This window comes from Petaurus breviceps, unplaced genomic scaffold (assembly GCF_028583685.1).
Source record: "Petaurus breviceps papuanus isolate PSGF00001 unplaced genomic scaffold, PetGlider_PUasm1.0 99, whole genome shotgun sequence".
In the NCBI taxonomy this organism is placed as follows: domain Eukaryota; kingdom Metazoa; phylum Chordata; class Mammalia; order Diprotodontia; family Petauridae; genus Petaurus; species Petaurus breviceps.
In genome coordinates this window covers 15,193,816-15,207,287 of record NW_027187465.1, presented here as the reverse complement: position 1 = coordinate 15,207,287, position 13,472 = coordinate 15,193,816, and the positions used below count along the sequence as shown (strand labels likewise).

Here is a 13,472-nt window from a genome sequence, read left to right as displayed (position 1 = left end):
GGACCTCTTGGGTGATGGTGGGCTATATTAGGACCTCTGCTCTCGCTCTAGATTCTTCCAAAGCCCCCTTCCCAAGGCAAGGAAACCAGTTACCTTGAAGACCTTCTTGGCCCAGGTTCTGAAGGCTTCTTCCTGACCACAGAGCTCATCTCCTTCCCTCATCTTCAGGATGCGTTCCCCTCCAAGTTCTTCCAGGAGAGTGTCCACTGCGTGGCCAAAGGCACAGAAGTGGGGGTACGCCCTGGATCCAAGGCCAAACACTGAGAATCTGCCAGTGGGACAAAACAAAGTCACAAGGAGATTCCTTTTTGGTCTCTGAATTTCTACCTCCTAACACCATGTCTGGCATATTAAGGATTGGGAGGGGGCAAGTCAACGATTAAGGTAAAATTGTTTGGGAAGTCATTCACAAATACAAACCATAGTTTACTTTTCCATAGTGCTTTACAAAGTACTTTAATCTTTTTTTTAAAATTCTGAGCTCAAACATCAATGAGCGTTTCCCTCTATGAAGCAGAACAGAAAAAGAAACTGTAAATGAAATGATAAATCTCTATTATGTACATCGTTTCTTTCTTTTTTTTTTTACAAAGTACTTTAAATGCATTTTATCTTCAATGCTCCCAACAATCATGGAAGGCATGTAGTGTGGAGAGTATTACTTTTTCTCTCCCACCCCCATTTATAGATGGGGAAACTGAGACTGAGGGCTTCAGGAACACTGTCTTAGTCTTTCAGATTAAGGTCTAAGGACTAGGCAGGGGACAGTATGTCTTTTAGAAACTTTTGGGGTTCACCCCAGTGCTGTCTCCTCCATGAAGCTTTTTTCCATGCCCCAGCCATAAGTGGTCCTCTAGCTAGGTGGTGCAGTGGATAGGGCACTGGGTTTGGAATCAGGAAGACTCATTTTCCTGAGTTTAAATCCAGCTTCAGACACTAGCCATGAGACCCTAGGCAAGTCACTTAACTCTATTTGCCTTACTTTCCTCATCTGTAAAATGAGCTGGAAAAAGGAAATAGCAACCATTCCAGTAATTCTGCCAAGAAAACTGCAAATGGGGTCACAAAGAGTCAGACATGACTGAACAACAACAAAGAATCAAACACTAAACCAAAGTAAACAGATGTGGGAGGAGGCATATGGGTAAGGAGCAGCCAGCTCCTATGGGAAAACATTGCCCCTTGTGCTCATCTGGGAGGGCAAACCTAGGCAGGGGCTTCCACGGACCCCTTGGGCACGAGAGTGCCCGGTGTTTGGGGGAGGAACTGAAAGATGGAAAAGGGAGAAAGTGGCAATGGGAGGGGCACTGAACCCTCCCTAAACGGACTCGGTCACTTTAGCTGCTTCCCATGATCCTCAGCTCCCCTGAGTTACCCAGAACCCCAGGCTTACCTCACGTTGGCCAGGGGCCCAGCACTTTCAAAGTTGTCTCTCTGATCGGGTCCATCACTTGAAGATTTCCGGGCATCAGAGTATGAGGAGACGCTATTGAAACGGACCTTGTAGCTCCTGCAGAAAGTAATGGGGCCCTGTGAGTGTCGGGGTACTAAGACCCCTCTAGAGTCAGGGAAATGCAAGGGTGAGGGAAGAGGCGTCACCAGGGCCTCTGATGGGCACTGGAACCTGACCCAGGAGGGGGCGAGCCGGGGATCCAGGGGGCATCTGGGCAGCCTGGCCTGAGAAGCATTTCTAACAGGTCAAGCGTTTGCTGAGTCCTCTCCAGGGAGCAAGTTTAAGTTCACCCAGTCTCCAGGCCCCTTGGGAACTCTTTATCTTCTCCTGCCTTAGGCCTGCCCTGATGTCTGATTACACTTCCCAGGCCTGCTTTCACTGTTCATAGGCAACTCTCCCCTTTGTTTCCAGCCTGCCTTAGTCTTTACCCACCTTGTAATAGGTGATTGTCAATTATCCACTCAGAGAGAGAGAGAAAACAAAGGCAGAGAGAGAGAAGGAGGTGAGAGATGTCACATAGCAGAATTGGAAAGGAGTAGAGGTTGGAGATTGAGAAGAGAGAAGAGACAGAAGGGGGTAGATGAGAGGGGAGAGGAGAGATGGAGAAGAAGAGGGATGGAACAAAGAGGAGATGGAGAGAGAGACAAAAAGGAGAGATAAAGAGGAAAGGAAAGATGGAAAAGAAGGAGGAATGGAGAGGAGAAGACAGATGGAGAGAAGAGTTAGGAAGGGGAGGAGAGATGGAGAGAGAAGAGGGAAGAAAGGAGGAGAGAAGAGATAGAGAGAAGAGACAGAAAGGATAGGAGAGATGAAGAAAGGAAAGATGGAAAGGAAAGAGGGGGTGGAGATGAGATGAGTGGACAGATGGAAAGAAGAGGAAAGAAAGATGGAGAGTAGAGGAGAGATGGAGAAGAGAAAGGAATGGAGAACAGAGAAAAGATGGAGAAAGAGGGCTCAGATAGTCCAGAGTGGCAGATGATTTTCCAACAATTATATTCAGAATTTATCGTGTGATTAACATTTTTACAGCTTTACCATCTTAATTATGTTTTATTTACACCAATATTAACATCAGTTTGCAGCCCCTTGAGTGCACAGACTTTTGGTGGGGGCTGTGGGAAGGAGGAGGAGAGGATGCATCTGGGGAGAGGGGAAGCTGGTGGGGAGTGAAGACTCAGCATCTGTGAGGCCGAGTCCTGCACCTGCGGGGGCCCCCAGGGCAGGCCAGGAGCCAGTTTGGCAGAAGGTGACAGCACTCTTGCTGGTTCTTGATCAGGCTCCCTGCACAGCTGCCTGCTGGGGCAAAGGGAAGGAGGGCAGGCTTCTTTCTGGCCTCACAGATGCTGTTGGCACAGCCCAAGAATCTTCCTTAGTTTGGGACTGGTATGGTTTGTGGGGTTCCCTCCCCCAAGGCGGACTTCTTGTCTTCTCAGGGAAACTGATGCTATTCTCTCAGTGGCATATCTTTCCTCTGAATGTTTTCCAATGGACAGCCCCCACCTACAGTCCATTCTGCCAAGGACTTACCTGGCCATGGACCCTATTATCAACCCTATGATATGTCGTCTCTAAATCATAGGTTCTAGACTCAGAGTTGGAAGGAAACCTGAGAGGTCATTGAGTACATCTCTGTCATTTTACAGACAAGGGAAGTGAAGCCCAGAGAGGTGCAGTATTGCCCAGGGACACACAGCCAGTAAGTACCTGAGGCAAGATTTAAACTAAGGTAGGATATTTCCCTGCCTGGGTCTTCTTGGAAACTTGGGGCACAGGAGGGTGGGGAGAGGGGGTTTCTCCTGAGTCTTCTCTCCCCCAGTCTAAACATCCTTGATTCTTTCATTCAATTTTCATATGACATGAACCTGAGGTCCTTCCCCATTTGGGCTTCCTGACATTCCCCAGTTTATCATTGACTCTCTGCTTACTACTTGTGTGACTGTGGGAAAGTCACTTAACCCCTCTGAGCCTCAGTTTCCTCATTTGTAAAATGAGATAACTCAGGATGTCCATGCCAGCTCTCCGTCCATGAGTTGCTCACCCAGAGCTGAGAACAATATTTCAGGTGTGTTCTGACCTGAGCACAGAGTTTCTGGGGGACTAATGCTTTCTCATCTCGGAGTCTCATGCCTCTCTCACTGCAGCCAACAGAAGGAAAGTTGTTTTTTCCCCCCAAGGTTAGCAGGAGAGCCACTCAGCACCCTCGTCATCTCAGCCATCCGTCAGGAACTTGTTACTTAACCAAAATCAATCTCCCCTTAAGAAGTGATGTCTTGTGTCCTCAAAGAGCAAACCCCCAGGCCAGACCCAGACCAACAACCCCCCAAACCAAACACAAACAGAAATGGGAAGAGAAGCCGGCTGGGAGCAGAACCCGGAAGCATGTGCACCCTGGCAGCAGCGTTTCTGAGTTGGGCGGCCTTCAAAGTTTTCTCTCTAGCATCAGGAAAGTGCTAAATATACGGATGTGTATTTATTGTCCCGAAATAGAAGCCTCCAACTGAGTCATATCACCAAACAGGCCGTCGCTTTCATGCGAGCCGATCAGAGAGGTAGCGGCTTTGTTAGCGCAGGGCAGCTGGCCACGCGAACAAAAATAATTCCCTGGGTTTTTATAACATTTTAAAGCTCCCCTCCCCCAGGCTTCCAGAGACATGATCTCATCCCATTTTCATAGCAGCCTCAGGAGGAAGGCAAAGGCAGGCGTGATCTTCCCCATTTGATGGATGAGAAGATTGAGGCTCAGACTCGTTAAGCAAGTGGCTCGAGGTCACACAGCAGATTAGCGGCCCTGTCCCAGCTCTGCACTCTTCCCATGAGATCACGCAGAGTGTGGAAGGCCCCAGGGGGAGTCGCAGCTTTGGTGGTTAGCTCAGTAGCTCAGCAGGCACACAGTCTACCTGTCCTGACTGTCCCGAACCGCAGCCAGGTTATACACTTCCGTTTGGTCATAGAGAGGCAGTGGCCCTTTACGGGGAAAGAAACTCAAGGGTTCCTGGGACCTAGGGAGGAAAACCGATAGAGCCCCATCTCTCCCTGGAGAGGGGGGTCAGGGGGAACCTGTTGTGAGATCAGCAGTCTGGCCAGGGCCCCCTAGGTGGAAGAAGGCAGCTTCCAGGAAAGACAGGGAGTGCATCATGAATGAGCACAACTCACATTTCTATAGCACTCAGTTTTGCCAGATACATTCCTTACAATGACCTTGTGGACAGTGGCTCTGGAGTCAGAGGGCCTGGGTTCAAATCCCACATCGGCCACTTACTACCTGTGTGTCTCTGGGGAAATGATTTCACTTTCCCATCTTTCTTCATCTGTAAAATGAGGGGGCTGGACTGGGAAGCCTCTGAGGTCCTTTGCAGATGTAAATCTACAGGTTGGATGATGTCAGTGAGGCATGAATTATCCTTGTCATTTGAGAGATGAGGAAACTGGGGCTCACAGAGTGAAATGACTGGTCTGAGGTCACACAATCAATTAATCTTTAAGCCTGGGCCCATTGTCCTATCCACAGGGCTTGGCTGCCAAAGCAAGGGATTGGGCACCAGAAGGGAGACCAGCTTGTATTTCCCAAAGAGTGAAAGGCCATAGCCCCAGATTCAGGTACAAGATAAACCCGTCCCAACCTACTGAAAAGATAAGTTTAAGAAGCAGCTTCTTAGGGGCAAGGGAGAGAAAAGAATATCACTTGACTCCTCTTAGTTTGAATATACACCCCAAAGGGACCCCCTCCCCCAGTAATGACACCTGATATCACTATAGTGATTGAAAATATTCTAATCACCTTTGAATTTATTCTCTCACCAGACCCCTCACCATAAGCTCTGTATCATAGGAAGCACAGAGATTATTATTTCTATCTGGCAAATCAGGAAACTGAGACAGCTGGATGATAGAACACCAAGTTCAAGTCAAGAAGACATAGGTAGGAATGCCACTTTAGACTCCTACTAACTGCATGAATATGGACAAATCACTTAATCCCTTTCCATTTCAGCTTTTTTTTAAATCTATAAAATGGGGATACTGATAACATTGCAAACCTTAAGGTGCTATATAAATGTGAACTCATTATTATTAAACAACTTGTTTAAATTTCAGGTTTAGAAGCAAGTAATGTTAACTTTATGGGCTATAGACACCCATTGGTTTTAGTCAATGGAACTCTTTCTATGACCTGGGGTCCCATTCTCTACTTGGAGCCCACATCTCAATCCCAGGGGCCAGACATGCCCAGGGTCAGGACCAGGCTCTCAGTGGGATGGGAGAGAACTGAAGATAGAATCCACTTACTTCCTTTCCTCCTGCACAGAGTTGGGGTGCCTCATTTCCATCAAAGCACAGCCAAATTTCTGGAGACCAAGAGAAACAAGAGAATGATTAGCCAGACACTATGGAATCTGGCCCAAAGTCAGGCACTGGTGTGGTATAATCCAGGCAGGCCGACTTCAGCTAGGAAATGAAGACTTTGTGGCTTCCTGGGAGCCACCTCCTCAGAGCAGGTGTAGACAGGCATCTCTCTGACCAGTCATTGGGCTACAGTGTGGCTCAGAGATGGATGTAAGTAGAGGGGGAGAATTTATCCATTAATATTAACAATGGTAGTAGTGATAGTAGGGAGGCTAGGTGGTGCCATAGTGCATACAGCACTGGACTGAGTTCAAATCTGGCCTTCGATACTATCTGTGTGACCCTGGGCAAGTCACTTGACCCTGTTTGCCTCAGTTTCCTCATCTGTCAAATGAGCTGGAAAAGGAAATGACAAACAACTTCAGGGGCTTTGTCAAGAAAACCCCAAAAGGGGGTCATGAAGAGTTGGACAGGACTGAAACCCCTGAACACACAGATCCTTGCTATTTGTAAAATAAGGAGATTGGGCTAAATAACCTCTGAGGGTCCCTCTAGCTCTAAATCTACGGTACTCTTATCTCACGTGAGACTCATCATAATCCTGGGAAGTGGGTGCTGAGATATTTTTGTTCCCATTTCACAGATGAGGAACCAGATTGACCCAGAGTCCTAATTCCAGAGACAGGGTTTGGACCTGGGTGTTGAGCAACTTCAAGTCTGGACCTCTTTCCGCTATGCCCTCTGTGACTTCACTTCTGCTGCCTTAGGGAACTTAGCCCTTTACCAAAAAGCCTGTTTGTAATTCAATTCCTATCTTTATTAAGCACCTGCTGTATGCAAAGGTGGATGCTAGCATTGGGGATACAAAGTCAAACTTGAAAAAAAATGGCCTGCCTTCAAGGAATTTACAACCAGGGCTGTGCTGGAGCCAATTTGGATTGTTAATTTTTTTTCTGATTCAGTAATTTTTCAGTCATATCTCTTTGTGATCCCACTTGGGGTTTGCTTGGCAAAGTTACTGCCATTTTCTTTTCCAGATCATTTAACAGATGAGGAAACTGAGGTAAACAGGGTTAAGTGACTTGCTCAGGGTCACACAGCTAAGAAGTGTCTGAGACTGGATTTGAACTCACAAGGATGAGTCTTCTTGACTCCAGGCGTGACACTCTAATCACTGTGCCAGTCAGCAAATGCTACAGATTAAGCCTTGATTTATTTTTTTATTGATGATTTTCCAGACTTAAGAAAGTATTGGAGAAAATATTGATAATGTAAATTGAACTGAACAAGTGTATTCTCTCTCTCTGTCTCTTTCTCTTTGGAGAGTTCGTTGTTAAACATCAACACACTCCTGCTTCCAACTTGCTGGGGGAGGGTCCAACTTATACTCAGATGAGATTCTGTGCTTACTTATCCAAGTACATATTATTTTACCACAGTTGACTATAAGCTCCTTAAAGACAAGGACTGGTTCACTTTTGTCTTTATACATAAAAAGCCTAGCCCATGCCTGGCACATAGGGAACATTTAATAAGTACTTGTTGAATAAGTAAATGAATGGATACAAACACTAATGAATGAAGCAAAAAAAAGAATGAATCCAAATACAGATAGCTTGTAAGGGTATCAATGAGGACCGGCCAGGTGGAGGAGTCTGAATCAGCCCATTAGCGTGTGGTGGTGATGATGTGACGCCCCATCTCTTTCTCTCTAAGGCTCTGGTAGGATTTTGGGTGGAAAGGTCTATGAGCACATTCCCTTCACTCTTTCTGCAAGACTCACTACTTACTCTTGGATGGGTGATATGTACTTAACCTACCTCCCCATTCTCTGGAGGGTCTCCATTGCCAAAGGTGCTGGTAACCACCAAGACCAACGTTTCGTGCTCTAGGTGTACAATATCATACTCTTCCATGGACATGACCTAAAAGAGAAAGAAAGAGAGAAGGAGTGAGAGATGAAGACAGTAAGAACAAGAAAGGAAAGGATGGGGGAAGATGGAAAAGAGACAGAGAAAGACGTTTGCCAGGTGCCTTTGTCTCTGCAGCATGAGAGAAGCCAAGCCCATGGATCATAGGCTGGCAGGTCTCGCTTTTAGGTGATCGGCTATTAAACTGAAAGATGACCCCTCTGACCTGGGTCAGCAATGATTCACCTCTCCTGGGTGCAAAATAGTGGGTCACAGATCAACAGAGGGACACAGATCAAAATGGAGCCATCTCTGCCATCCAGAAGCTTCCATCATACTGGAAAAGGGATAAATATTTACACAGACAAGTATGATGCTGAGAGACAGTGTCGATTTTAATGGCCAAAAATCTATGGTAATACTGTTCCCATAATAGGTCATTATTATAATAGGTCCTTTGAGAATGCAGGATGAATGACATCAAGGTACACAATGGAAAAAGGGGAATTTGGAGTCAGAAAGGTCCGAGTTCAAATCCTGATTTAGATATTTATGAGTCATGTGACCCTGGACAAGTCACTTCATCTCTCTGCACCATCATTTTCCTTGTCTCATTGTGGGGCATCTTGGTTGTTCCATGGACCCTTCATCTATCCCTAGCACTCCAAGAGGAGTAATACAACAATAATAATAATAATGACGACTAGTGTTTTTTATAGTATTTAACTTGTGTTTTATCAATTGATCCTTGCAACAATTCTGTGAGGTAGGTGCTGTTATTATCAACTCCATTTTATAGATTTCACGCAAAAGTGAAATGACTTGCCCAGGGTCATGTGGCTTGTGTATGAGGCTAAATCTGAACTCAGGTCTTCCTGATTCCAGGCCCAGCTCTCTATCCACTGCATCCCCTTGCTAGCTGCCTACTGTAGGAACAAAAGCTTCCCCTAGCCAGGCTAGTCTAGTTTTGCCTAAAAAGCTATTGAAATCATCTTTGAGACCCCTTTGATCCGAGGGACTAAGGCATGAACCACTGATGTGCCTCCCTGATTGTCTGAATACAAAAGTCAGATCCTGAGGGGTCAGGGTCTCCTCCCTCAGACCTGGAAAATATGGTAGCTGTCCCCAGGATCGGTGCTGTAGATGGGGAGCTCCTTGAGGGCAGGGCCTGTCTTTTGCCTCTTTTTATAACCTCATACTTAGCCTAGTGCCTGGAGCATAGGGCTCTTAATAAATGTTGACCGATTGACTACATCTTTGCTGATTATCTCTTGGATACTACTCCTTTTGGTTAACTGTTAAATGGCCTTTGAGAGTCTCATTCTTTTCCAGTCCCAAATCTGAACTAGACTGGACCAGAACCAAGAGGGGTATTTTTCTTTACTGGGACAAGCAGTTAGGGAACCTGTCCTGTTACCCAGAGCTTGGAAGATGATGCTAGGTCATACTCACCTTGGCATCGAAGGCATGTTTGAAGATTTCACATAAGGTTTTTGCATAGGCCTGGGATTTGCCTGTCTCGGTAGCGTAGAGGATGGTGGCTTTGACTCTTTTTGCCATGGCCTGACCCATCAGCTTAGCCGAGAACTTGACAGCTCTGAGAGAAGAGAGGGGGAAGAAGGTTAGGTTAAATTGGACATGCCCATTGGGTTCCATTTCATGTGTCAAAATCTTGTCCTTCAGTGGAGTGTAAGCTCCCAGTGGGCAGGAATGGTTCCACTGGTCTTGTATCATCAGTGCTTAGCACAGTACCTGGCAAAGAGTAAACACCTAAATCATGTTTCCTGAATTAATTTGTCTTCACAGTTTTGTTATAAGTTTCTTGAACAGGTACACTGGCAGTTCGATGGTGAAGAGGATAGAGTGCTGAGCCTGAAGTCAGGAAGACTTGAGTTCAAATTCAGCCTCAGAGACTTACAAACTGCAAGTCACTGAACCTCTGCCTGCCTCAGTTTCCTCAAATGTAGAATGACTTGGCCAATGTTAGCTACCGAGATAGTGTCTGAATGGGATTTGGACCCAGATCTTTTGGACTCCAAGTCCACCATTCAATTCAGTTCTGTAATTGCTTCAGTGAAATCCAACAAGCATATATTAACTATGTTCATTGTGCCAGAACCATGCCAGGTTCTGGAGATGCAAAGTCAAAAACGAAAGAATTCTTGCCTTGAAGAAGCTGATCTTGTGGAGCACAGCTCCTGGAGGAAAATCATCACGGAACCATCAATTATTAATAATCAGTTATGTCCAAGGCACCATGGGGCTGCATTTAGGCCAGGCACTGATAAACTGAGTGTTGAGGAGGGTACCTGAGATGGTGAAGGGCTTCCGAGTCATCCTAGATGAGGACTGGCTGGAGAAACTGGGGTTGGTTAGCTTGGAGAGAAGACTCTGGGGGGCACTGGATAGCTGTCGTCAGGTATTTGAAGGCATATCATGTGGTAGAAGGATTAGTCTTACAATGGGGAAGTTATAGAGAGACAGATTTAGGCTTGATGTCAGGAAATGCTTCCTACCAATGAGAGCTGTCCAAATGGAGAATGACCTCGCCATGGAAGGAATGATTTTCCTTTTACTGGAGATCTTTCAGTAGATGCTGGATGATCACTCATTGGGGATGTTAGAGATGGGATTTTGTTGAGATATGGGTTGGAGCAGAAAGCTTCTAATGACTTTTCCAACTCTGGTATTCTGATACAAAAGTAGAAAATATCCCTGCCCTTGAAAAGGGCAATTCTATTCTTATTGGGAAGTTGGCCATAAATACATGGAAAATTAAGATTGAAATTTGGTTGATACCCAGGCTAGTTAATGCTCTCATCTCAAAAGCCAGTGATTATCACTGAGCATAAAACGAACTTCCAAGAAGATCTGAATTCCTCCATGTTTTCTCAGGGAACCATCTCCAGTGGTTGGGAACTTGGCCAGCTCACTGAGTGCCTGGGCAGAGGGTGGATTTCCTCCATCTGCAGCTTCCTGAGATTTTGGGGCCTTGGAGATATTTCTCTAAGATTCTGGCTTCCTGTATTCAAAGGACACTTGGTAAATAAAGGGGCCCTGAAGGATGAGAGAAGGTGCCAGGCCTGGCAGAGGGTTTGGCTGTTTTGGACATTGCCAAGTCCTGGTATCTGGGGAGGGAGAAGGGATTGTGTTTGAGCAGGCTAAAATTATAGACTGTCAGAGCTAAAAGGAAGCTTAGAACACAATGTAGGAAAGCTATTGGAGCTTGAGAAAATAGATGTCAGTGCTGGAACGGACCTTAAAACACAATATCAGAGAGGTTTGGTGTATAGATGGTCCAGGTTGGAAAAATACAAAATGTCAGAACTGAGAGGTATCTCGGAGCTCAGAATGTCTGAGCTAGGAGGAGACCTTAGAACAGAGAATGTCAGAACTTCCAGGGAGCTTTGCCCACAGAATGTTGGAACTAGGAGGGACCATGAAGGAACCTAAGAAATAATCCATTCCAATCCTCTCTTTGGACAGATTGAGAAACTGAGGCCAGGAGGGAGGAAAATGACTTGTGTTAAGTCACTCCGTTAGCCAGTGGCAGAATCAGGACTAGAAACCAGGCATTCTGAATCCCAGTCTAGAGCTCTTTCCTACAGGAGAGAGGATAGTCACAGGGTCTACAATGTACATTTCCAAGAATCCATGCTTGCAACCTGAAAAAACACCCTTATGCTAAGCCACCAATCCAAATGCAGGCAAAATGCCATTAATTCCCTCCCTGGAGGAATTATTAATGGTAAATTTATTATTTTTTTAAATTATGGAAACCGCCTACACTCTAGCAACAATTAAAACTATGTGTTGGAGAAAAGAAAGGAAGGAGTGTTGCCTGGGAGGTTATGGCTTTCTAGGGCCCCCTTTTGAATGATCCTGGCAAAAAAAGCATCTATAATTAACTTCCATTGTTTCTACTCCAAACTCAATAGTGCAATTAACATTTTAGAACTCTCCCGCCCCAGAGACACTCAACTAAACTCCAGTCGAAACCTGTACAACAGTTTCTGGTGGGGGAATTTATAATGCCATTGGTTAAGGGAAGAATCACTGCTGATGTTTTCTTTCTAGCAGTGGGTGGGTGGTAGGGAGAGAGAGGGCCTCCCTTCTGCTCTCAGAAGACTCATAAGTGGGGAATGGGACCTGGATCCATGCAGTGGGCAGGAGGGGAAATCAGTTCCTTGGGTTCATGGTTCCAGTGGGTATTTGGGGGACTTAGGGTCATTGGGTCCATTGGGTGGATTTCTTAGTTCACTAGGTTTGAGGAAAAACCTCAGAGGCTAATTTAATCCCTCATTCTATGATTGAGGAAATTGAGACCCAGGATGTTAAGCCACTTGCTTCAAGGTTATGCAGGCATTATGTATTAGAGGCAGGAATATCATGTTAATGAAACCACAGTCTTGAGTCCCAACTCTAGAATCTTATAATTTGAAGGGCAGTGGTCATAATAGCTAGCATTTATAGAGTGCTTTGCAAATTGCTTTATAAATATTATCTCAAAACCCTGTAGGGGAAGATGCTATTATGAGCCCACTTTTACATATGAGGAAATTGAGGCTGAAATGGTAAGTGCCATTCAACTAGTTTCTGAGTCTGGATTTGAACTCAGATCTTATTGATTCTAGGTATCCACTGGGTCACCTAACTGCCCCTAAAAGACTCATCTTCCCAAATTCAAATCCAGCCTCAGAATCTTACTAGCTGTGTGACCCTGGGCAAGTCCCTTAGCCCTCTTTGCCTCAGTTTCCTCATTTGTCAAATGAGCTGTAGAGGGAAATGGCAAACCACTCCAGTATCTTTGCTTAAAAAAAACCCTAAAAGAGTCATGAAGAGTTGGACATGATTGAAGCCACTAAACAACAACAAATCATGTCTTCCCTCAAGTCTACTGTTCTCCAACCTAAACATTCTGGGTTCTTTCAGCTGACTTTCATTTGGTATGGACTTGAGGCCCTTCAGCATCATGATTATCCTCCTCTGGGCACTTTCCAGATTTTCACTGTCCATTATAAAACACAATCCTTAGAGCACCTTGTGAATGGTACGTACTCACTAAATGTTAACACAGTGATCACTTACTATGTCAATTTAGATGGCTCAGGTCCTTTTGAATTCATATCTTTACCAACATAGCACATGCTGAATTCAGTCCTTATTGATTGATTTCTGAGGGCAAGATCTGGAGAGCTAAGAGGATGTAGTCTAGCATCACCAATCACATACAGTCTGACAAGAATTTATTAAGCATCTTCTAATTTCTAGGGGCATCTAGACAGTGCACTGGATAGATCACTGGGCCTGGAGTCAGAAAGACCTGAGTTCAAATCTAGTCTCAGACACTGACTAGCTGTGTGACCCTGGACAAGTCACTTAACCGTTTGCCTCAGTTTCCTCATCTGTAAATTGAACCAGAGGAAGAAATAGCCAACCACTCCAGTATCTTTGCCAACAAAACTCCAAATGGTGTCATGAATAGTCAGACATGACTGAAATGACTGAACAACAATTTCTGGGTGCTGAGAATGCAGAGAAAAAACAAAAGAAGTTTCCTCATGGAGCTTACATTGCATCATCCAAAAAAAGTTGGTTGAACTCCATGCTTGGAACATAGTAAGAATTTAATAAATGCTTGATCATCCATCCATCCATCCATCCATCCATCCATCCATCCATCCATCCATCCACCCACCCACCCACTCACCCACCCACCCATCCATCCATCCATCCATCCATCCATCCATCCATCCATCCATCCA

At 45.3% G+C, this 13,472-nt stretch overlaps 1 protein-coding gene across 1 annotated transcript in view; it reads right to left on the bottom strand.

Moving 5' to 3' along the window:
- Positions 1–13,472, bottom strand: part of NOS1 (nitric oxide synthase 1) — a 143,133-nt gene that overhangs the window by 32,492 nt on the left and 97,169 nt on the right. The window contains exons 14-18 of the mRNA XM_069081409.1: positions 9,160–9,304; positions 7,618–7,722; positions 5,741–5,799; positions 1,394–1,510; positions 94–268 (exon numbers count right to left, since the gene is read on the bottom strand). Coding sequence (XP_068937510.1) covers positions 94–268; positions 1,394–1,510; positions 5,741–5,799; positions 7,618–7,722; positions 9,160–9,304 — 601 coding nt within the window. The remainder of the gene's footprint in view (positions 1–93; positions 269–1,393; positions 1,511–5,740; positions 5,800–7,617; positions 7,723–9,159; positions 9,305–13,472) is intronic.